General features: G+C 39.0%; 1 protein-coding gene across 3 annotated transcripts in view; it reads right to left on the bottom strand.

Moving 5' to 3' along the window:
- Positions 1-24,471, bottom strand: part of PCSK5 (proprotein convertase subtilisin/kexin type 5) — a 602,002-nt gene that overhangs the window by 530,691 nt on the left and 46,840 nt on the right. For all 3 annotated transcript variants that reach the window (XM_072597475.1, XM_072597476.1, XM_072597477.1), the window contains exon 2: positions 13,868-13,972. In XM_072597475.1, the coding sequence (XP_072453576.1) occupies positions 13,868-13,972 (105 nt within the window). The remainder of the gene's footprint in view (positions 1-13,867; positions 13,973-24,471) is intronic.

The following is a 24,471-nucleotide window of genomic DNA, read 5'->3' as shown; positions in this document are numbered from 1 at the left end:
GTTTTATGGAGCAGAGATGTCACAGGAGATAAGTAACTGAACAATGCCTTTCATGCCCATTCAGCCTAACAATGAGCTACACTTAATTTCTCCTGTTTCTTTGGCCATATGTACTGGGTACTTTACAAGTAAAACCGGAGAGATTGTATCTACAATAGTAGACTAAAAAACAAAACACCATACTGTGGCCTCTTGAAAAGATGTGGGTTATATAATTTTTTCCCCTATGACTTAACTTTTTTTTTTTTTTAAGTCAAACAGTGTGGTATTTTGAGCTGCAAACTTCTAAATTACACAGCAAGTGTGGTGGTATGCCAGCTTCTCTGGGGGGGGCTTTCCCAACCACAGGCTTGAAAATATGGCAGATTTGAATAGGGAGGTCCCCTGATCCCTTGATTATAAGGGAAAATCAAGTCTGAAAGAATATATATATATGTATATATTTGATTCTCTGAACTGAGACTCCTTCAGAATGTCTGTCCAGTCAATTAGATTTAGAGAAAGGGACTTGCTCAAAGTCACATGCCCCTAAATTACTGAAATTGACGGACGAAGGATTAATAACAACTTTCTGACACACTTTATAGTCAAATTTAGGTCAGGCCAGGTATGTTCTATTGATGATTCATGGTGTTACCTTCTCTGGAGTTTATGCCAAATCTCTGGCCCTTTAGAGTAATCCAGTTTGAATTGCTTCAAGAGGCCTCACCCCTGACCCTGTTCCTATCAGTTAATCGTAACTATAGAAACTGGTTAGGACATACCTGATCATATCCCCCCAAACCAGTTCTGTGAAGAAAGATTTGAAGACCAAGGAAACAGATTATCAAGTTGCTAAACTATGCAGTACTGGTTTATAGGTGACTCACTTTCTTTTTTTTTAACCACTACTATTCTTAACCACAAACATTGCCCTCACCTTCAAATCTTCACATCGAGTTTCTTTGTTTAACAGGCAAATTGAAAGATAAAAGCCAGGAAAACTAGAGACATAGAAGCAAGATATTATCAAGGGAGCCCACTGAACTGGCCATCAGGAACTGTGAGCTTTAATCTCAGTGGTGCTGTTAACTCATCCTAGACGAGTCTCTCAAGGACTCATCTTCTTCACTGGTAAAATGAGGGCACTTAACTCTCTACCATCCCTTCCTACTTTGCCAAATCAACTAGCATTTATTATGTCCCTACTACGTACAGGGCATTATGTTAAGTTCTAAGGATACAAAGAAGGCAAAAAAACAACCCCCAAAACAACAGCTTCTACTCTCAAGGAAACCACATTTACTAGAAGACAGAATGCAGAGGACTATGTACAAATATGATATAAATTTCCAGTAAGGGAAAGAACCAGCATTAAGAAGAATCAGAAAAAGCTTACTGCAGAAGGCAGGGTTTTAGCATCTTAAGGTACTTCATTAGATACTAATCATTTTATTATCTTTTGGGAAAGATCATGTGCTGAAAATTAGAATTCCAGGCCACCACCCTTTACTTTTAGTTTTGACTTATGGAACAAACTGTTTCATGTCTCTGGGTTTCAGTTTTCCTTTCTAACAGGGTAGCCACATCTCTCTCTATTTTTTTTTTTCTTTTGCAAGGCATTAGGAGTTAAGTGACTTGGTCAGGGTCACTCAACTAGTAAGTGCCAAGTGTCTGAGGCCACATTTGAACTCAGGACCTGCTGACTTGAGAGCTGGTGCTCCAGCTACTGGGCCACTTTGCTGCACCCATCTCTATTTTATTTTAATTAAATTTTATTTCATTTTCTGATCTGCAGTCTCTCCCTCCCCTCACCCAAATTCAGAAACAAAGAAAAATAAAACCTCTATTAAACAAAAGAAGCTTTTGTATTCATTAAAAAAAAATGCATCTCAAAGTGCACTCTGACTCCATCACCTCTCTCACAAAATGTGGGTAGTGTGTTTTATGATGAGGCTTCTGTAATTATGATTGGTCATTGTGCTGATAAGAGTTTCAAAGTTGTTGGTCCTTATAAAATTGTTTTATAAGTTATTCTCCTGATTCTTCTCACTCCACTCTGCATCAGTTCATACATGTCTTCCCAGGTTTCTCTGAAACTATCCCCTTTATCATTTCTTGGAGCACAACAGCATTCCATCACATTCATATACCATAACTTGTTCAGCCATTCCTCGATTGTGGGAATCCCATCAGCTTCCAATCTTTTGCCACTACAAAAAGAGACATTATAGATATTTTTGTGCCTAGGGGTCCTTTTCCTCTTTCTTTTATCTCTTTGGGATATAGAACTGGGAATGGCACCTCTGGGTCAAAATGTATGCATAGTTTAATAAATCTGGGGACATAGTTCCAAGTTGCTTTTCAGGATGGCTGGACTAGTTCACAGTTCTACCAATGGTACACTGACATAACTGTTTTCCCAAAACTCCATTTGTTACTTTCTTTTTTAAAAAAATTAACTTTGCCAATTGGATGAGTAGGAGGTGAAACATCAGAGTTGTTTTAATTTTCATTTAACTAATTATGAGTGATTTAGTGCATTTTTTTCATATGACTATCAATACTTGAATTTCTTCCTCTGAAAACTGCCTTTTCATATCCTTTAATCATTTATCAATGGAAGAATCTTCAGATCTCTTAGGGAATTGTATCCCTTTTCAAACTTCTCTCCCAATATCCCATGATGGCTTCTAGAGAAAACCACTCTCTTCCTCCATGTATAAGTACAAGTAAAGAATGCTTTACATATCTCCACTAGGGAAGGATTCTCATGAGCCTATGTTGGGCAGATGTATATTTTGCCTTACTTGCCTTACTTACTTACCCACTCCCTAGGGGTGCTATTTAAAATTGTATGAGAAGCAATATGGCATAATGTGAGAATGTGCTTAGGAGTCAGAAAGACCTGAGTTCAAGTCTCAAATCTGAAATAAATTAGTTGTGTGACCTGTGCCTGTCAATTGACTTCTAAATTCTCCCAGGAAACTTTAAGATGACAAATTTCAGAGCAATTTGCATTTATGAAGGTGTTTCTTCATAGAACACTCCCTATAACAATGAAATCTCACTTACAAACTAGCCATCCCTATACCTTCTCCCTTCCCTTACATCCCCCCAAAAAGTGGTGCCCAAGCTGATTTCAATGCTAGCCAATGTCTTCAAGTAAAAGTATTTTCATTTTCAATGTCTTCCTTTCCTGTCCTTCAAACATATAAAGTTAAGAGGTCCACCAGAGATTAAAGTCTTATCCTAGTACCCCTATAGTTTTAAGTATTTGTTGATGTAATATCAAGAAGATGGGGGAAAACTACAATAACTACTTTGTCCTCCTTACCCCACCCCGAATTCTTGTTTCCTACCCACCCTGTCCAATGCCAGGTAGCAGGTATGTATGGACAGGGTATATGAACATTTTTGTAAGTTGCATAGTTAGATATACAAAAGAGCAGAAAACAACAGAATCAGAGCATATCTAAGCCTTAATTACAACATGAAGGTGAGGTGTTTAAATTATTAAAATACAACTGACATCTGCCTATTAATCAAAACATAATCAATGCCTATCCAATTCCCTCCTCCACCCCCGGAACCACTTTAATTGTCTGAATACTGGACTCAATTCTTTATATGACCAGTCTTTGTGTTCTTTTTAAAGACTATAACTCCTAGAAAAGGCCTTCTATTAAATATGATGGTTCACTATTATAAGCAACTTTTGGAGACTCCATGGTCATTGATAATAACCAGTTATCAGACTCATATCATTCTCTATGCATTTTAATCAGCACATCACCCACATTCTGTTTCTTGGCCCTCATTTATCATTTATGACTTAAGGAGAATCAGGTATTGTTTCTGTCTCATGATTAAACTCAGGTCTGATGACTAAGTTATGGGTCAACAGCCTCCTGGATCTGAACTATTATCAGTCCTGCTGAGCAATGCACCTGAGCGTCATTGGAGGGCAAACAAAGAGAGGGGACGGATATGGGAGAACCAGAGAGAAAGAAGAGGGTTAACTAGTAATGAAGCAATGGTTAGCAATGAGGCTGGAAGAGGCAAGAAGGGACTGGGAGAAATGGAGGAAAATCTTAAGAGCTCATTGACAAATCATCCATGTTTCACTTGTGCTTTTGTCTCCTCCCTATATTATTTTCCTATTTAGGATGCTGTTGAATCAATGACTATGGATACAAGAATCAGTATGATCTCTTTTCTCCTCTCCTCAGGCACTTTTGCTTCAGTTTTACCCAGTTTTCTTTCATTCCTTGGGTATGCAGACTTTTTTTTTCCACTTGGGGTAAAACCAGAGCTGTAACTAGGGTAGGACATCAGGCCTTGGCCCCAAGGTGTTTAAATTTAAAAAGTCTTGAAAAGCATTTGTACTTCTTCAGCAAATAAAAATAACCAAGTTTAGTACCTAGTTGGTTAAAATTGGAAGCTAACCCTCTTTCCCTCTGTCCCCTGAGGCTATATATCAGGAGGCCTCCTCCTAGCTCTGCTCTCTTCCCCAGAAGCAGCCTCATGATGTTTACAAGGTCTCTGCTCATGAGTCCTTATGGCCCATATTCTGAGGTCTCTCCCTGCCCCCTCTCAACTGACTGTGTCTTTTAAAAGTTGATTTTAAAGCCTGTGGTTCTTGCCTTGGCCATAAGAATTGCTTTTTTTTTTTTTTTTTTGGTGCAGACAAGAGGGAGGAACTTTTCTCTGGGACTCTATAAGGTTTCTCTGTTGCTGAAGAGAGGACATGTCCCCTTTGCTCTTTAATTTCTGACAACAACACGCTCTTCTAACCTGTAGGATGATTCTATCAATCATTTACTCCCATGAACATCTCCATTTCAATTTAAAAACTACAGCATGTAGAGAGATAGCACTCTAACCACACAACTAGGTCAGGTCAAGAAGGCCTAAAACTAAGTCAGGGATAGGCTTTGGTAATGAGAGGAAGTAGATGAGGTGTATTTAATGCCTTCATCTCTCTCTTTTTTTAAGCCCTCTCTCCCCACCAGTCTAAATTTATCTCTGCTACAGAATTACGTGATAAAGACTTAAAACAAGGGCTGGCTATCTTTCCAAAGGCGTTTTCACTGTTTGAAGATATGTGGATGAAAGGGAACCTGATGGGGAACACTCCAGGATTAGTCCAAAACCTGATGTTGGGATCTGAATCAGGAAAAGCAGGGAAGGGAAGTCCTTGAGCAGGAAGGGTCCTGGGGGGTTATCTAGTCCAATCTCTCCACTTATAGTTCAGGAAACTGAATCAGGAGTTTAAGGGACTTGCCCAATGTCAAATAAGAGTAAACATCAGGAATTGGAATCCTGAGTCATGGGCTGTTCTCCCTACACCATGTTGCCTCCCTAAGATGGGCTCAGCTTCCATATTTGGATTCTCTTGTGTTTCTCTCCACAACCTGGCCCCTGTGATGATAAAAATCAGGTGCCAGACTTTGCCAGTTCTTGACTTAAAAGATTTTTTCCTATTCACCTTTCAAGGCCTGGCTTGAGCGACATTTTTTCTATTCTCCTTGACTAGAAGTACTCATTCCCTACTCCAAACTTTGTACTTCTCTTATATTCTCACATTCTATCTTGAACTACAGCACAAAATCATAGATTTAGATTTAAAAGGGCCTTTAGAGGTCATCTGGCCCAACTCCCTCATTTTACGGAAGGCCACAGACATTAAATGACTTATCCAAGGTTACAAAAGTAGTAAGTGGCAGAATTAGGATTTGAATCCCAGATATTCCAAATTCAATGCAATAGAGAGGTCACTAGCTCTTGGAATCAGAAGACCTAAGGTCTATCCCCACCATTGCCACAAACTTCCGCTAGGTAGAACATTTTACACCTTTGGGCCAAAGTTTTCTTATAGGTACAATAAGGAAGTTGGGATGCCACCAGCATGACCTTTGAAATCTGACCTTTTTGGGCCTCTGTTTCCTCATATGACAAATGAGTAGGATTGGAACTCAATCATTTCCTGCTTTAACTAGATGATCCCAGATGATCTCCATAGACTAATTTCCTATTTCCTTCAACCACTGAAATAAACATTTATTAAGCACTTACTATGTACAGCACAGAGTGTTGGGCACTAAAGGAAGTACAAGTAAGAACTATAAGGTTGGTTCCAATTAGTGTGAAGAATGAAATCCCAGGAAGTGGTCACATGTATTTGAATTTTCACTATTTGAAGTTACAATTATGTAAAGTATGGTCATTGGTTCCAGCCCAGTTGAAAGAGAGAGTGTGAATTTCAATAATGTGACCACTACATGAGATTTTTCATTTATGCTAATTGGATCCCAGCTATACTTACAGTTGAATGAGACAAATATGGTAAATATAAATTGTAATAACACAATACAGTATTCGTAATAGGTACATAAGGCCAATATAAAGACATTTTTTTCTACAATCCAAGGATAGCAGAGGGGAACATTTTTATTAACTAGGAGAATCAGAGTGGGATCCATGGAAGAGGTTCCATATGAAGTAGGAATGTCTAGATATGTCTCTAGTTCTCAGCTCATCTGGATAGCAAAGATGACTGATAGGACCAGAATCCAGTGACTGGTCATGTGATCATGCTTTCCTAGCTCAGGTTACTAATTCATAACATGTTTACAGATGTTCTCTGGTGACTCACTTAGACTGCTGCCCACCCTCACCTCAAATGGATTTCTTAAATTCTATTATTATATGTTTTGTTGCCGTTGACAAGTATAGTCATTCATTCAATCGGTCAATTTCCATCAATAATAAAGGAGGTTCATTTTTATATATTCTTTGGTTCAAAGTTTTATACTGAAGAAAATGTAAAGGTGTTTGTACTTCATGGAAATTCACAGTCCCTCAGATAGCCTCTTGCCTAAATGCCTGAATTCAGTAATGATTTATAAAGAAGAGTTTATATTAATTCACTTTACCAGTCATAGTCCAGTCTGTTTTCTTTTGGAGGAGGGTTAGTGAGCAAAAAGAAGGCAAGAAAAAAAAATTTAAAGCCTATAAAATGGAAAGGAAAAAACAAAGTCCCTAGAGCCTGCAGTATAGAATTTTGAGCTCTGTCAGACTGCTGCAAGGCCACCCAGCTCTCTAGTTCCTCTGTGTTATTACAGCATTGTAATGCCACTTCAAAACATAATCAAAACCTAGAGTTAACATAGAGTAACTCCTTATTCTTGGTCATTTCTCTCATATGGTATATCTGACCCCAGGACTCCAAGGTAGTTTTTTTTTGGTTGTTGTTATTGCACTGTTACTGCTTCGAATTTATTTAGAGAATGTTAAGTATACCCAGGCAAGATTAAAAAATAAAAGGCCAGGAGCCATGGCATTAACTGAAGTGAGTAACCACCCAGTCAGTGAAATGCTCATTGTGTGAGCTTCCTGAAGGGCAAGGGTGGACTTACTCTTCTCTTAGTCTGAAAACAAAAACACTTTGAGATTTTTTTTTAATTCCATGGCCCTTCTCAGGCTTCTACCAAGGCATCCCACAATTCCTCTGTATCATTCCACTTCACATTATTTTTTATTATTTTTTTTCATGACAGTTCCCTTCCAGCGGACAGTAGCATATACTTGACTTGCTTTAGAACAAGAGTTCTTAACCTGGGATCTATGATTATATCCACATCCATATCCATATCTATATCATCTTATCTACATCTACACATATACATATATACACATATACACATATAAAATCTATTAATTTATATTTTATATGTATACATATATGCATGCTTATGTATATATACACACACACATATATATGTATCCCTTTGATGTGACCTCAGACAGCTTACAGAACAGAATACTTTGCTTATAAAGATACAGCATAAAGCAAGAAAAACAAAAACACAACTAAACCCAAGAAAAACACCCAAATAACCAGATTTTCCTGAGTTGTGCTGCTGTCTCAAAGAGACTCACCTTATTCTCTTTCTTTCCCTTCTTCTGAAACACACAGTTCAGCCACTATGGCATTATGGGACAACTTAACACCGGCCCAGAGGTTCAATTTCTCCCGCAAAGGTAGACTCAGTGGGACAAACTAGTGTCTTCATTAAGACCAAAGGCAATAGTGGATGCCTTCCTACCCTACAGATCGATTGATCTGCTTTCCTGATTACAGTGGTAGTAATCTCCCTCTAAAGATTATATTCCTCTTCTTCCCTTCAAGAAGGGATTAAGGTAGACATACCTTACTGTTTCCCCTCTGTTTTTGCAGTCAGAACCTGCAAGATCTCTCTTGATTTGGCCTACTGTGCCAATGCTGATGCTCCCCTGAATCAGTGGTAACAAACATGAAAATGCTTTATGGTCTGGCTCAACACTTGAGCCTTGTGTATCCTTATGCAGCACTCATTCCTTTTCTGAAAGGGTTCATTTTCCCCACTAACCTCTCCAGTTATTCATCTCTTCAAGGTTCTGACTGGAGTTGTAAGCTGCCAATTTCTATATCACTGTCATTTTTCAAGACCTCCCAGCCTCAGATAGAGGCTTGAACCAAAAAAGTAATCCTTTGGGAGTCTTTTCTCCCCTGCTAGCAAGGTGCACTGGTCATTTTCATGGCAAAAAGTACATTGGTTGGCCCAGTCTTCTAGGGATCTTAACCAGCTACTATAATAGAGTGCTGAAGAGCACTGATTTCTGGTCTCTATATGCCAGGCCTAGAGGCCTGTGTGGGCTACCCGAGTCTTTCTTATCTCACCTCCGAGGTCTTCGGCTGGCCAAAACCGGATGCACATATGACAGAAAGGACGTTCCAGAGTCGAACAAGGGTTGAGCTTTATTACAGGGTCTAGTTACAAGTGCAGGGGGGGGTCTTCCTTAGGAGGAAGAGGGGGAGATTTCCTAAGGAGGCTAGGATCTTAAGGGATTGGAAGTAGAAGTACAAGCGGGGAGAGAGGGGGAGGGGAGAGAGGAAAGAAGAGAACCCCCGCTGTTCATGGAGGGCCTCGTAAGACTCTAAGATTTAGAAGTCCCACTTTTACCCTCCCGAGACCGTCCACACGGAATTGAGCTTCCAATCCCAACACTATAGAGTCTGGTTTAGCCAATGTTTATTATAGACCCGAGGTCCTAAGCCCCTGTATCTCAAATACCACCTCTACTGAGTCCTCAAAATTCCTTAACCTGAGTCACACTTGCCCAGTAAATCAATGGAATTCTTTCATTACATAATAACTCTCCATACACTGAACTCCCCCTGAAGAAATAGTCTTCATCTGAAGGATCATTCCCAGAGGACAATATAATCCCCTCAAGACTTTGATGTTGCTGGAGAGTGGAACCACTTGCTCTGCCCAAGCCCTAAGCAAATACTCCCTGGGAAAGGAATTACCTTTTCCATTCCTCCTGGGCCCCTTTCCCTTCCCTTGCAAGACTTTGTCCCCAGGTTAACTGCCAGAGTCTAGGGTCCAGGTAATTGGGGTCACCATACTTAATGCATCAGTCCTAGCAAGCTCATGATTTGGGATTACTTTGGATTACCAAGATCTCTAGCTACTGTTGTTCATTAATAATACTCTCTTGACCACCTAGAGATTCTCTTCCATCACATGTCTAGTATCACTGAAGGCCAGATCATAGACCTTTAAGACCATCTATTCCAATGGTCTCATTTAATAGATGGGAACTGAGAGCCAGAAAGATTTTAAAGAACTGTCTAAGGTCACACAGTAAATAGCAGCCTCAGAATCTGAATCCTAGTCTTCTGACTCTCAATCTAGTACTCTTTCCCATGTAACTTGCTCCTACCATAAATGATTAGACTGCAATCTCTGTAGTTTTCTCCCACAATTTGCTTAGGGCCCTTCTGCATCCTCACCAGCTATGCATATTCATCTTGGTCTTAACTCTATACCCTCCTTCAGTCCTGTGGTATTCAAATAATTGGAACTAGTCAATTGGGTACCCAGTAGAGCAGCTTCTAATACTCACAGGCTGATGTTTCTCCTTTGTTCTCAAAGAAGACCATGACATCAGGAACATGATGCCATGACTTGCAAGTGAATTGGATTGCAGGGAGGGAGGGCAGTGCAAGGTCACCAGCCTCACCCTCTCCTTCAGAGTCATCTGGGTCCAGTGGCCAGATAGAGATCAGGATGACTGGAGATGACCCCAGAAGCAGTGGGTGACCTTGGCCTTTTTAAACTAAGGTCTTTTGCAGGTCTCAGTTTGACTGAGGCAGTGCCCTTTTAGTGATTAAGGTTTCTTCCTTCTTTACTTCCTTTCCTCCCTTCTCTCCCTCCCTTCTCTTTCTCCTCTCCCTCTGTCCACATAGGGTACCATACCCTTCTCTGAGGGTGCTCTGCCTAAAGGAATATAAATTTTGATCACTGAAACCTCACAAGATATCTTGGAGTTTACAGGCTAGATTTCTTTCATGAAGCCCACATCTTAAATCCAAATCATTCTGGCTCTCAATGATTCACCAACAATAGGTCCCAGTCCAAGCCTCACTTGGTCATTGTTTGGACCCTAAGGTTGTAAGTGAGTGTAAATAGTAATTGTTGTTTTGGCCAGAAACCCTAAGGACCTTCCCCTTCCCAGACTGATTTTTTTTTTGGACTAGATAAATGAGTCCACTCTGCCTCATTTCTTACCTAACCTTAATCACTGAATGGGCATTGCCTCAGTCAAACTGAGACCTGCAAAAGATCTTAGCTTAAAAAGGCCAAGGTCTCCCACTGCATCCAGGGCCATCTCCAGTTATCCTGATCTATATCTCACCACTGGCCATCACCACTCACCATCACCAGATGGCTCCAGAGGAGAAAGTGAGGCTGGTGACTTTGCACATCCCTGTCGCACTTAAATCCAATTCACTTGTAAGTCCTGGCATCACCTTCCTGATGTCATGGTCCTCTTCCAAAATGAAGGACAAACAACAACCTGCCCAAACAATACACTTTGAAAGATGGGAGACAAACTAGAAAGCCCAGGATCAAGGGTGAGGAACCTGGGGCCTCGAGGCCACATGTGGCCCTCTAGGTCCTCCAATGTGACCCTTTAACTTTGGATTCTGTGAAAGGGCCACACTGGAGGACCTAGATAGCCACATATGGGCCTCGAGGCCCCAGGTTCCCCACCCCTGGCCCTGAGTATAAAAAAAATATAAAAATCTGCCCACATCCAGTAAATTCTGAATTCTGAAAATAATATATAATTACACATCTCATTTTTTAACTTCTTAAATAACTTGTGCTTGGTTTATGAAAATCCCCATGCCTATGTACATGAGGTCTGAAATGTGAACCATCTTAATTACAAAAGATCAAATAGGCCCTGGAAAGTTAACCAACAGATGAAAAACGTGACTTTGCTTCAAACACTTGGCTAATTCAGAAATGGCCCAGCAGATTGCATTTTCAGAAATATTCAGTTCTAAGTGGGAAACAAAGGTGAGAAAATTCAATCGACTGGGAGCTTTAGGAGATGCTCCTCTAACCCCCAGAAAATTGGGAGAAGAAAATAAGGTGTCTTTTATATCACTGAGATATAATTGTGCAAACATGAATACTGTGTCATAATATTTGGATAAAATTAAACAAGGCAAGTCATGGCACATAACAGAAGGCAGGACTCCAAGTTTCAGACCCAATCTGCACATTAATTAAAATGACTGTCTTTTGCTTTAATAAATAGAATCTTTAAATTATTCTCCTCTCTGAAAAAAAAAAAAAAACAACAACAACCCTCTGGGTTTAATAGTCTTATCGTCCTTGTTTTAAAATGACTCCATACATCAAGTCCATATTGTCCTAATAAAATAATATTCCAAAAGAAATAGAGAAATCTGTGGTTCTTCCCGTTGGTTCTAATTCTTCTTTACAACATGACTAATGTGAAAATATGTTTAATACGAATATCTACATAGAGCCTATATCAGATTGCATGCCGTCTTGGGGTGGACGAGGGAGGGGAGGGAGGAAGGAAGAAAAGAATTTGGAACTCAAAATCTTATGGAAGTGAATGCTGAAAACTAAAAATAATTAATTAATATTTAAAAAAAAGAAATAGAGAAATCATGACAAGTAGGTATAGCCACCCACTGCTCATATGTTTATCACCCATGTATGGGTGGAAAGTTAAATTACTTCTCTCTAGTTGGGCCCTTCCCCAAATAGGGTGAATGTTTGAGAAATCAATCTTTAAAACAAACTTCACAAACAACAGTAACGATATTATTACCAACATGATGTAACATTTGAAAGTTTGCAAAATGCTTCATGTACATTATTTCATCTAAGCCTTACAGCAAATCTGGGAGGCAGGCATGATGGATATTGTTAACCTCATCATTTCAGATAAGGAAACTCATGTTCAGAGAAATAAGGTCCTTGGATCAAAGCCACAGAGACAGTGCCTGAGGCGAAATCTGAGGCTGGGTCTTCCTGGTGGTAGAAGATTTGGAATCAGAGGAGCTGAGTTCAAATTCATCATTATCATCATAGTTAACATTTATTTAGTCCTAACTATGTGTCAGGCCCTATGTTAAGCACTTTGCAAATATTGTCTCATTTAATCCTTACAACAACCATTGGAGGTGCTTTAACTATCTGCATTTTACAGATGAGAAAACTGAGGCAAACAAAGATTAAGTGATTTGCCCAAGGTCTCAAAACTAGTAAATATCTAAGGCTGAATTTGAATTCAAGGTATTCCTGACTCCAGGTCCAGCCCTCTGTCCACTGTGCCATGTAAATTACTGACTGTGTGACACTGAGCAAGTCACTTAATTTCTCTGGACCCAAATATCCTTATCTGTAAAATGAAGACACTCACACTAGATGGCTCTTTCTAGGTCTCAATCCTATCCTACCACTAGGCGATAACCTCTAACATCCCTTTCAGTTCTAAATCTATGACTTACTATACTATACTTCCTCTTGCCACTGGACACAGATGGCTCCGGAGAAGAGAGTGAGGCTGGTGACTTTGCACAGTCCTGCTGCACTTAAATCCAATTCACTTGAAAGTCCTGGCATCACCTCCCTGATGTCATGATCCTCCTCCAGAACAAAGGACAAGCAACACCTTTCTCTTAGAAGTTTGCTGCTAACAATTAGCTTTTCTTCCTCACATCCTTATCTCTCCCCACTACCAGCCCTGCTCCCTCTGCAGAATGTTGTGAGATGTTCCCTTAATCTCTTCACATATTCTGGAAATGATGAGAGGAATCAGAGAAGGTTTCTTACTAGGCTTTATCAGTGATGTGTGACTGAGTTATTTACAGGGATGGAAAGGGAGACCAGGTATATGAGTCAAAGAAGACCTCTCTGGTAGGATAGATGACAATGTGTCTGCCATCCATTAGTTTTGCAGAGTGTCTGTCTCCCCCACAAGCAGCAAGCGATCCTCCAGGGCAATCAGGTTTAAAGCAAACACTGACGATTAAATTATAGTGCAGATTTTTATATAGATGAGACAGAGCAACTCCTTAGTTCTCAATGATGTCAGACTTTAAACTGTGGCCCTTTATGTTGACTTGAGGTTTGCCATAAGGACCCTGCATGGAGCCCTACCCTTGTTTTCACTTATAAAAGCAGCAGCAGTCATCTTTCCCTTAAAGATACAGACTCAATGACAGCCCCAGGTTCAGAATCAAAATAAAATTCCCTCAAGAACCAGTCTCTGTGGACAACTTAAGGGTTCCATAATGTAGTTAGTTGATAAAGGCATATCAATTAAAATTAAAATATTGTTGAGCCCTCACCTGACTAGTAAGCCAAGACCCTAGAGAAGACATAATACAGTTTAGCTCCCGAAATGTTAGACTTCACTGGGGCTATCATCTCTAAGTATGACATTACCAATGAAAAATGCAGAAGTTTTGCCTTCTGGTCCCCATCCAGCAGGTTCTTCTTACCTTTGGTTCCATTGAAATGAAGCTGTGGGTTCCTCGGCTTGAGAGAACAGACCTTTTAATTGTCCTGCTATGGTAAAAGTGATAGTAATCTTTCAGTGCGCCAATCTGTAAATGGGGAGAAGAGGGAGAGGAAGAACAAGAGAAAAAGAGAGTTTTAATTTATGAAAAAGTTTTTTGCCCTTTACTTAAAAAAAAAATGTCCTATAAATTATACAATCCCTTGCTATGCTGATATGTTACTTGAACCTTAGTGATCACTTTTCAAAAGAAGGACATCCGATATGAAATGGATGGAGTGTGTGTCCTTGAGGTAGGAACTGAAGATTATAATGGAGCAGCTTAGCTTGCCTGTATCTCCCTTTTTTAATGTTTAATTTATATGCAGCATTTTAAATAATTCTATATCAATCTATATGCACACTGACTTCATGTAGGAAGTCAAAAAATCATCAAATAGCTATATAGTTATTAAAAAACATTCCATCTCCCTTGCTTACAGAAATGGACTGTAAAATCTATTGTATGATTATTCCTATCATTAACTTCACCAAAAAGAAGTCCTAGGCAACAGACCATTCACAAAGAAAAAATCACTCCGACTTTGCTTTCTACCTTCAGACAACACAATCTGTTATCATAGCGTTTATTCATTAGATGAGCTCAGAAAGGATGGAGGGGAGGGGAGAGGAAATGGAAATGAAAACTACTTGTCTAACTTGCCTGTTAATCTTGTTCTCTAACATTACAATTGTGCCCCTAAATCTGATAATGTCCTTACCTATCCTAGTCACCTTGTTTTCAGGCTCTTGCCAAAGTTAGAATCATAAAGACTGTTTCCTATAGACTTGTAAATAAGTAATAGTATGCCTTTGGAAATAATCAGTATCAAAAGCAGCCCAACTTCCAATTAGAAATAGTAAACTGAAGGCAACTAGCTTGTAAATTAGAAAGCAGATTGGATAGGGAGTCAGGCAACTTGGGATTCTATTTCTGATTCTGTGTCTGACATTTCATCATGAGACTGGATGAAGGAGAGAGTAAAAACACTTTAAATATGTGAGTGCTCTCTACTGTTTTCTTTCTTTCAGGTAAGTGGCGTTAAGTGACTTGCCCAAGTTCATATAGCTGTTATCTGAAGTCAAATTTGAACTCAGGTCCTGCTAACTACAAGACCAGTGCTCCATCCACTGTACCACCTAGTTGACCCATCTCTACTTTTTTCATTAAGCTTTCACATATATTATTTCATTGGAGCCTCATGTCAACCCAAGGATGTGGGCTGCGGGTCATGAGTTTTTACTCTATTTTAGGCAATAAGCTCACTCCCAGAAGGTGACCTCTCCCAGAAATAGAGAGAGGGAGATGGGGAGAGGGAGGGAGGGAGAGAGAGAGAGAGAGAGAGAGAGAGAGGGTTTTTTGACCAAACCTGTCTACTAAAGTAGTGTTGATCTATGTTTATAGAAAAACTGCCAACACCAAAGAAAACGCAAATTTTTCAAGCGTAGATGAAGACAATGTGGTAGCTCAGGGAGATCCTGTGACTTGTCCAAAGTTATACAGCTAATGAATGGCAAAGAAGGATGAGAACCAGGTGTGTGCTAATGCCAGTTCTAACCTGCTTGGTAGTCTTTTGTTAACTATATACTCAGAAATTAGCAACTGACAAGACTGATGTTTTTGTTGTTGGTTGTCTAGACTTATTCTTTTGATTTTATATTTTTAAATTTTTTTCTTTTATTTCAAGTTTTTATTTAGTATTTTATTTTTCCCCAGTGGTTGTCTACAATTAAGAAAGGGTTACTGATGTGGACTAAACTTTAATGGGCATATGAATACTCCTCCCCGCCCCCCTTCTGGAGAACCTGGTTGTTAAACACTTACCAGCATACCCCTAATTAGAATCCACATCTTTTGAGTTCTAGTTCTCTTGGCATTACACTAGGTTGCCTAAAGGACAAGTCACTTAACCTCTTAAATTCTCAAATTTACTTTCTGTAAAATGAGAGGTCTGTGGATCCACCATTCACCCCTTCCCACACTGACATGCTATGATTTAAAATCCAGCATTTTTTTCTTCTTCTTGCCCATTAACTACCCAGGATAAATAAGCAAAATGATGAATTTCACAGCTCAGTTTAGTGATAGAAACTCAAAACAATACAATATCACTTACTGATCCCCATAGCATCATAACACCAGTGAGGAAATTTTTTTTGATTGTATTATTCAAAAGTAGGGATCTCCTAAGAAAAAAATAAGCTACTGAGTCCTTGGTAAGCAACTTCTGTCAACACATATCTACACCCACTCTGCAACCTAAAGTCTTAGAGAGGAATAAATTTTGCTCTATGGATGTAATGGAATACTATTTTTTTAAATGTTTGTTTAGTAATGGAATACTATTGTACTGGAAGAAATGACTAAAAGAATGGGTTTTGAGAAACCTGAGAAGACCTGTATAAACTGATGCAGAGTGAAAAGAGAAGAACCAGGAGAAGAATTTATACAGTAACAACAAAATGGTAAAGACAAACAACTTGGAAAATTTAAGAACTCTGATCAATGCAATGATCACTAGTACTCCCAAAGAAGCAGTACTAAAATGTGCTACCCATCTCCTGAGAGGAAGATGCAAACCGAGGCAGATATTTCCGGACATTTTTGGCTAAAGTGGAGATTTCTTTTCCTGATTATATATAGCTGTTACAAAGCTTTTTTGTTTTTGTTTCTGTTTTTCAATGGAGAAGGATGTGGAAAGGAGGGAAAAATAAATGCTTGATTAATTAAAGCAGAAAATAAAATTTTAAAATAATGTCTTAATTGTCAAGGGTTACTGAGAGGTTAAGGGACTTGTCCAGGGTCATGCAGGTAAAGGAGATTATGTAGGCAATGTACTTTTCAAGCCTTAAACAGTTAAACAAGGGGCAGTTTAGATGGTAAATAGAGCACCAGCCTTGGAGTCAAGAGTATCTGAGTTCAAATGCAGCCTCAGACACTTGATACTTACTAGCTATGGGACCCTATGCAAGTCACTTAATCCTGATTACCTCAAAAAACAAACCCAACAACAATTGTGCAAATGTTAGCTATTATTATCTCCAAAGGAGACTATTCTTTAATTGTATCTCCTTCTATTCTATTTATAGTCTCTACCACAATTATTATGTGCCCATGCATGTGTGCACACGTATGCACATGTGTGGCATGCACATACACACACACAATACAGGAGTAGAGATTTTGAGTCTACCTAATAAATCACCTAGCCAGACACAAAAATAGTCATCGATGCCATTTTAAGTTTGTTTGTTTGTTTGTTTTTTTAATTTTGAGGCAGCTAAGTGGTGCAGTGGATAGAGCACTGACTCTGGAGTCAGGAGGATGTGAATTCAAATCTGACCTCAGACCAGGCACTTGATACTTTATTAGCTGTGTGACCCTGGGCAAGTCACTTAACCCTAACTGCCTCACCAAAAAAAAAAAAAAAGTTTTTTTTAATTTTAAAAATCATTTAGCAATTGGCAGAGAAGTAGAAAGAATAGTGTATGAATCCCTCCTCCCTCCCACCCCCATTGAAGGAGAAACTCTACTTGACTTGGGACAGAAAAGCTGGTTGAACTCTGAAAATGAAATGTCTGAATGAATTCTCCAAAACATCTCCATTTAAACCTCTAATCTCAATGATCTTGGCCACTGAAACATTAGCAACCAACAGGAACAGTTGCCCAAGTGTGTCAGGGTGTATTTCAAGGAGGAATTTATTGGCCAGTGCTGAGAAGTCAAAGAGCTGAGAACATCCCCATAATCCTTTAAATAACCTTCCAAACCACAAGTGGACTGAGAGTTCTGTCTATATAGCTTTGGTGGAGAGTTCATGATTGTTTTCTAAGGATTTTTGTGTAAGCTGGGCAAAGTAAATATGGGAGAAGCTGGGAACAGGGAAGAGGGAAAGAAGCAGCAGTATAAGAGTGAACCTGGAATTGGGAGAGAGGAGACCCTCTGTTATTCCTCATGATATAGTAAATACTGGACTTCCCTTTGGGAGAGGAAAGCTTCTTATAAAAGTTTCTTACACAGAGAAGCTTATGTAAAGTTTATACTTTGACTTATCTACAGATACATTTAATGTTCAATTCATACCCTTGCAAATAATACTTTTTCAATCAACAAACAAAGAAGTACTTCTTAGTTACCTACTATGTACAGGCACTAAGCTAGAGATATTATAAATACAAAGCCAAAAATCAAAGGTGAAAAAAAAATTTGTACTCCTGTACCCTTGGGCTGTGTGTGTGTGTGTGTGTGTGTGTGTGTGTGTGTGTGTGTGCGCGCGCAAGCACATGCCCAGGCACATGCATCAATGGGCACATGATCATTGTGTTTGAGAATTTCAATAGAACAGAGGGAGATACAATTAAAGAAATATGCTGTCCTTTGGAGATAATAATAGGTAACACTTGTATAACTGTTGGGTTTTTTTGAGGCAATCAGGGTTATTCTATTGCGGAGACAACATATACATGGGTCTGTGCGTGTGTATGTATGTGTGTGTATAATATTGCATAATATGTAGATACCTAGTAAATAGGACTGATCTTGGAGACAAGAAGACCTGAATTCAAATCCCCACATTTTAGAAGTGAAGAAATTAAGGCACAGAGATAGAATGACTTGCCTAAGGTCGCAGAGATTAGTAGGATTTGAACCCTTCCTGATTCCAAGTTCAAGACCCTACCACCACACTAGGTTTGCCTCTTAATCTTGGTGTAAAGATAACCCTGGCAGTGATGAGAAGTATGATATGAATGAGAGAGAAAAAAAATGCAGAAAGACATCTTGGGAGGTAGCTCAGTGTCTATATGACAAGGATGGTGGCAATGAGAATCAAAAAGAGAGCTATTAATTACAGAGGTAGAATTGACATGTCATGGTAACCACCTGGGTATGAAGACAAAAGGTGAAGGGTGGGAGAAGAGTCCACTATAATACCCAACCTTTCCAACATCGTGTATGCTGGGTCCATTGACAGAAGAGTTAGGGGAGGAAGAAATTTCAGGGAAAGATAACGTTTGGCTTAAGACACATTGAGATATAGTGTGGTATGGTGAAAAGGGTCAGTAGACCTGGGTTCCCTGTCTGACCTTAGGCAAATTATTTAATCTCTCTAGGTCTCTAGTTCCTCATTTGCAAAATAAGGGGATTGAATTGGATGGTCTCTGAATTCTCTTTTACTTCTAGATCTATGCTCCTTTGAGCCTATTAAGTATTTCAGGTAGAAATATATAAGAAATATGACTCTGGAGCTTGGAAGAGAGATCAAGTCAATAGCCTATAGATTTGGGAGATATGTCTAACAGGGACAGATAAAGCAGTGGTTGTGACTGGTTGTGACTGACAAGAGTAAGTACAGAGCGAGAAAAGGGCCAAGGATAGAACTTGGGGAGACACAGAGACTTGAAACTGCCAGATTAAAGAGGGTTTTTTTTTAAAGAATAACAAAGAAGAAAAAGGAAACAACTATTTTTCAGTCATGTCCGTGACCCCATTTGAGGTTTTCTTGGCAAAGATACTGGAGTGATTTTCCATTTCCTACTCCAACTCATTTTACAGATGAGGAAAGTGAGGCAAACAGGCTTAAGTGACTGGCCCAGGGTCACACAGCTAGTGAGTGTCTGAGGCCAGATTGGAACTCACAAAGCTGAATCTTCCTGACTTCATCACTGGCACCCTACACCATCCAGCTGTCCCTAGGGAACAGAGGAGATGTGAAAAAGAGAGAGAAGATACAGGAGATCATAGTGACCCTGAAGCCAATAGGGAAGAAAACATCTTAGATGGAGATCATAGAATCACAGGAACAGTGTCGGAAAAGATCTTAGAAAGCCAACTTGTTCAACTGCTTCATTTTATAAAATAGGAAACAGAGGACCAGAGAGGTTAGTGATTTGCCCAAGGTTACAAAGCTAGTAACTAGCAGACACAAGTCTTCTGAAGAACTGGAACATATGAAACTCACCAAATTTTAAAATTCCTGACCCTTCATACCCCTTTTGGCTCAGTTTCTAACTCTGCAGACATCACCACTGTGCCTCAGCTGCCTTCTCACCTTGGAACATCCCTCCACCATGCTGGTTACCTTATCCCATTGGTAACATCATCCTGGGCCTCCATTTTTGGGAAGGACCCAGACCAGCCATCCTTCATTCCCCTCCTACTTCTGCTTCTGACTCTTTAGACTTCCATACAATAGCCCCATCAGATCCTTCCCCCATCAAATTTAGCTCCCTCTAATCTGTTGTCTTCCCCTGTTGGACTATAAGCTCCTCGAGGGTAGGAAATGTGTTTCTTTTTGCTCATATTTGTATCCCTAGCACTGAATACCGTACCTGGCACGTAGTTAAGTGTTTAAAAAATGTTGCCTTGTTTTGCCTTGATATTGTCACTTTATCATATAGAGATAGTCTAGGCATTGAGATCTTCAAACACAAAAGCATTTTTCAGTTGGGATTGGGATTCTGAAAGATTGCTTATTGGCTAGCAGATCTCATTGAACCTTTTATAATCCTGGAACCAATAGCTCAACTGCTTGACCCAAATAAAGAAGACAATCATTCCTATTTCAAGAATATCTTTTTTTTTTTTTTTAAGTGCATTGATCTCTCTTGCCTCTTTAATATGTACATTCCTTAAGGACAAAAGTTGTGCCTTTTAATATGCATTCTACTGCCACTAGCATTTCTTGATCATTTCATAAAAATTAAGAAGAAAAATGCTGTAACCTATGTAAAGAATCATTCCAAAGAAAGGCACTGCATGAAAACCCAGCTCAGCAACATTATCCATGGCCCTGCCTTCTATCTGCCTCCTCTGCAGTCAGGCAAAACAAATGATACCTCTCTGTATGCTGTACAACAGCATCCAGCACTAAAACAAGGAACAATATATAACTAACACAGAAACATTTTCTAAATAAAACAGGAACTCTGTGAGTAGATGAAGCACAAAAAAATCAATAAAAGATAGATCAAAACACAACCATTTCCTCAATGCTACATAAATAAAGAGAAGGATTCCTGCACTCAAGCTCGTCTTCACAAACACACATTCACATAAATACAGTATGTGCTCCTTATAGCTACAGTATAGAAGACCTGCCCTCTGAAAAATTACCAAGAAAGTTAAGTTGGTCTTCAGATATTTCTTTTCCTTTTTCCCCCCCTTAAGACCACTATCCCTGGCTTTTCCTTGTTGCTCTATCTACCCTAATCTATCAAAATTCAGGAACGACACTTATAAATTAACTTGTACAAAGGTATAAATGATTGATAAGGCCCAAAGTTTAATGTCACTCCCATTTGTATTTCAACTGGGATAAAAAGCATAAGAATATAATTGATTTTTATGTAGGATTTTCTACATACATATACGTATGTATATGTGCATATATGAGCATATGTGTATATAATGATGATAATGGTAGCTAGTCATTTATGTAGTACTCACTTTATATCTGTTAACTCATTTGATCCTCACAAGAAACCTTTACACATGAGGAAATTAAGAAACAGGGACATTAAGTATCTTGCTCAGCGTCACACAGCTAGTTGGGGTCTAAGATAGGCTTTTAAACTCAAGTCTTCTTGACTCCAAGTCCTGTTTTCTCTCTACTGCATGATCTAGCTGCTTGTAATCTACATCTGTAACTATATCTGTATCTGTATCTACATCTATATCAGTTATGCTTCACAACATTCCAGTAAGACAGGCCATATGAGTAATGAAACTGAGGGTTAGAAAGTTTGGTGAGTGTCCCCATAGTTACACAGCTAGTAAGTGTCTTAGGTAGATTCAAAAATTCAGATCTTCCTGATCAAATTCAAAATGTTATCTACTATACCACACTGCCTCTCAAACCAAAGGAATGGATCTGTAATGGTAGAAACTGAGGGTCCATTGGTGCAGACTGTGTAAGTGATCTGGTAAAACCAAGGGTCTTTTCCAGTTCCTCTGAAATCATACCACATAAATCACAAGTCATGAAGAATCCTCTTTACTTTTCTCTCTTTGCCTGTTTCTCTATGCCTCTCCCTATTCCCCACCTTTAACTTCCTCCTCTCTCTCTCCCTCCCGCCCTCCCTCCCTCTTTCTCACACATACATTCTTCCTTAAAAAGAATTAAAGTTCCCCTGAGCTCTTGGCTCTTTTGATCAATAAATATCAGCTCATACAATCTCACTACTTCTGCCTTACTGTTTTCTGCCCTTTCAAACATAATCTTTCCTACCTTACATCATGTCACCTCTAAGACAAAGATCAGTAACAGTGGTTCCAAAGCATGGTCTCTCTTTCCAATAACTACCTCGTCCCTCTCTTCTGACTTTTCTACTTGTCTTTAAAGCAGCTGAGAGACTGGGAAACTAAAGACACCAATTTTTTTTTTAGTTAAAAATATACCTACAGGTAATACCTTAGTATAAGCGGTACCTTTTACTCTCAAAGGGGACTGTAACATCCAGAGCACCAAAAATGTAGACTGAGGAAGAAAATGGCCAACTTATTAAAGATGTGCTACTCCTGCACCATTACTTCCTACTTCCTTCTGTCCCTTTTTCCTCTTCTTTCCCAAATTCTCCCCATTTCCATGCTTTGAGACCATAATTACTTCTTTTTACCAACTCACTTTCCATAAAGAAAGTATACCAAGTAGGCAAGCACCAGATAAAGTAGGCGGATGTATATAGATGGATTCTACCTACCCAAGCTTTTAGATGTACTTTGGAATAGTACCGTAGTAACTCCAAAGTGCTCTCTGAATTATGGATTATGCCCTGAATTATGAGACATAACTAGCAAGTAGAAAATGGGGCATCCCTCAGAGGAGGAGAGGGGGAAATTACACTTTCTCCCTGGTCATGTATACCTGATCTTGTACACCTTCCACAGCCCTCACACCTTTCTTTCTACTCCTCTGAAGATGTACTGGACACCACACTGAAGACACCTCTTTCAGGGGGTCTACCTTACCTTCAAAACCCCCTTCCTTGTTTGACTACAGATATGATAAAATTGCCTTCTGTGCTGCTGCCGGCGCAGCCTCTCCCTCTAGTAAATTCACTATCAAAAGCCACTATAACTAATCACGAATTTGCTCCTTCCTAATCACTTTGGCATAGAAACATAGCAGATCACCCTCCCCCTAAAAAACTAAGTAACTACCAGAGTTTAACTTCAGACTCGCATAGTTAATAGCAATTTTCACTGGGATTTCTTGTTGTTCATTTTTCAGTTGTGTCCAACTCTTTGTGACTCCATTTGCGGTTTTCTTAGCAAAGATACCAGAGTGGTTTGACATTTCCTTCTCCAGTTCATTTTATAAATGAGAAAATAGAAGCAAACTGGGTTAAGTGACTTGCCCACAGTCATATCAGTAAGTGTCTAAGGTTGGATTTGAACTCAGGAAGATGAGGTTTCCTGACTCCAGGACCAACATTTATCCACCGTGCCACCTTAGCTGCCTATTTTGCTCTTCTACTTAGTTACAATTTCTGCTTTTAGATCTAACAGGTTATTTTCCTAGATGACATATGCCACAATAGCTCTCCAATCAAACATTCAAATACCTGGCAGTCTCACCAGACTAACAATTATGTGAGCCCTGTTAAACGATTGCAAGGGAAATGACAATGCAACGTGCATCAATCAGTCCTAGAGGAGGTCTTTGGTCATACATGTGAATTTACCGTAGTATGTAGATAGCCTACAAAGTAGGAAGGGAAATACTTGGCTTGCTCTGAAGTTACATTCAGACTGCTCACATCATCTGTCCAAAAGTTAATGCAAAGAGACACGTCTTACATCTCCTCAATTATAATTATGAGGCTTTGACTCAGCTTTTGAGCTCTCCAGCAGAATATGTAAACTCTGGACAAAACCCATTTTAGTCATGATACTGGTTAAAAGAGAACTATAAATAGACATGTGTGTTAGGCCCAGGGCAATTAATTACATGTATATGTGTCATACATACACATATATTTTGATATATAATAAATGTTATATACAATATATGATACAATATAGACAATATTTCAATAGATAATAGAAAATATATTTTATATTTAATGATGTGTTTAATATGTTTAGTAACATTAATTTTTAAAAATATATTTTAATAATGTAATAACATTTTAAAATAAATACATATTTTGATAATATATTAATAAATATTTTTAAATAAAATAAGGACAGTTAAGTGATTCAGTAGATAGAGGGCTGATCCTGGAGTCAGGAAGACTCATATTCCTGGGTTCAAATATGGCCTCCTACTAGTTGTGTGACGCTGGGCATATCACTTCACCCTGTTTCCCTCAGTTTCCTCATTTGTAAAATGAGCCAGAGAAGGAAATGGCAAATCACTGCAAAATCTTTGTTCCCAAAAAATCACATGAGGTCATGAAAAGTTGGACATGACTGAAATGAATGAACAGTAACAACAAAAAAGTTATTAATAAATATGTTAAGCTATGACATAATTATATATGCTATAATATGCAATATAATATATAATATATTATGTAATAATTTTAAGATCATTAAAGTGAGTA

Source organism: Notamacropus eugenii, chromosome 3, assembly GCF_028372415.1.
Source record: "Notamacropus eugenii isolate mMacEug1 chromosome 3, mMacEug1.pri_v2, whole genome shotgun sequence".
Classification (NCBI taxonomy): Eukaryota; Metazoa; Chordata; class Mammalia; order Diprotodontia; family Macropodidae; genus Notamacropus; species Notamacropus eugenii.
The sequence above is the reverse complement of the archived record's forward strand: the minus strand, read 5'-3'. Positions and strand labels throughout refer to the sequence as shown.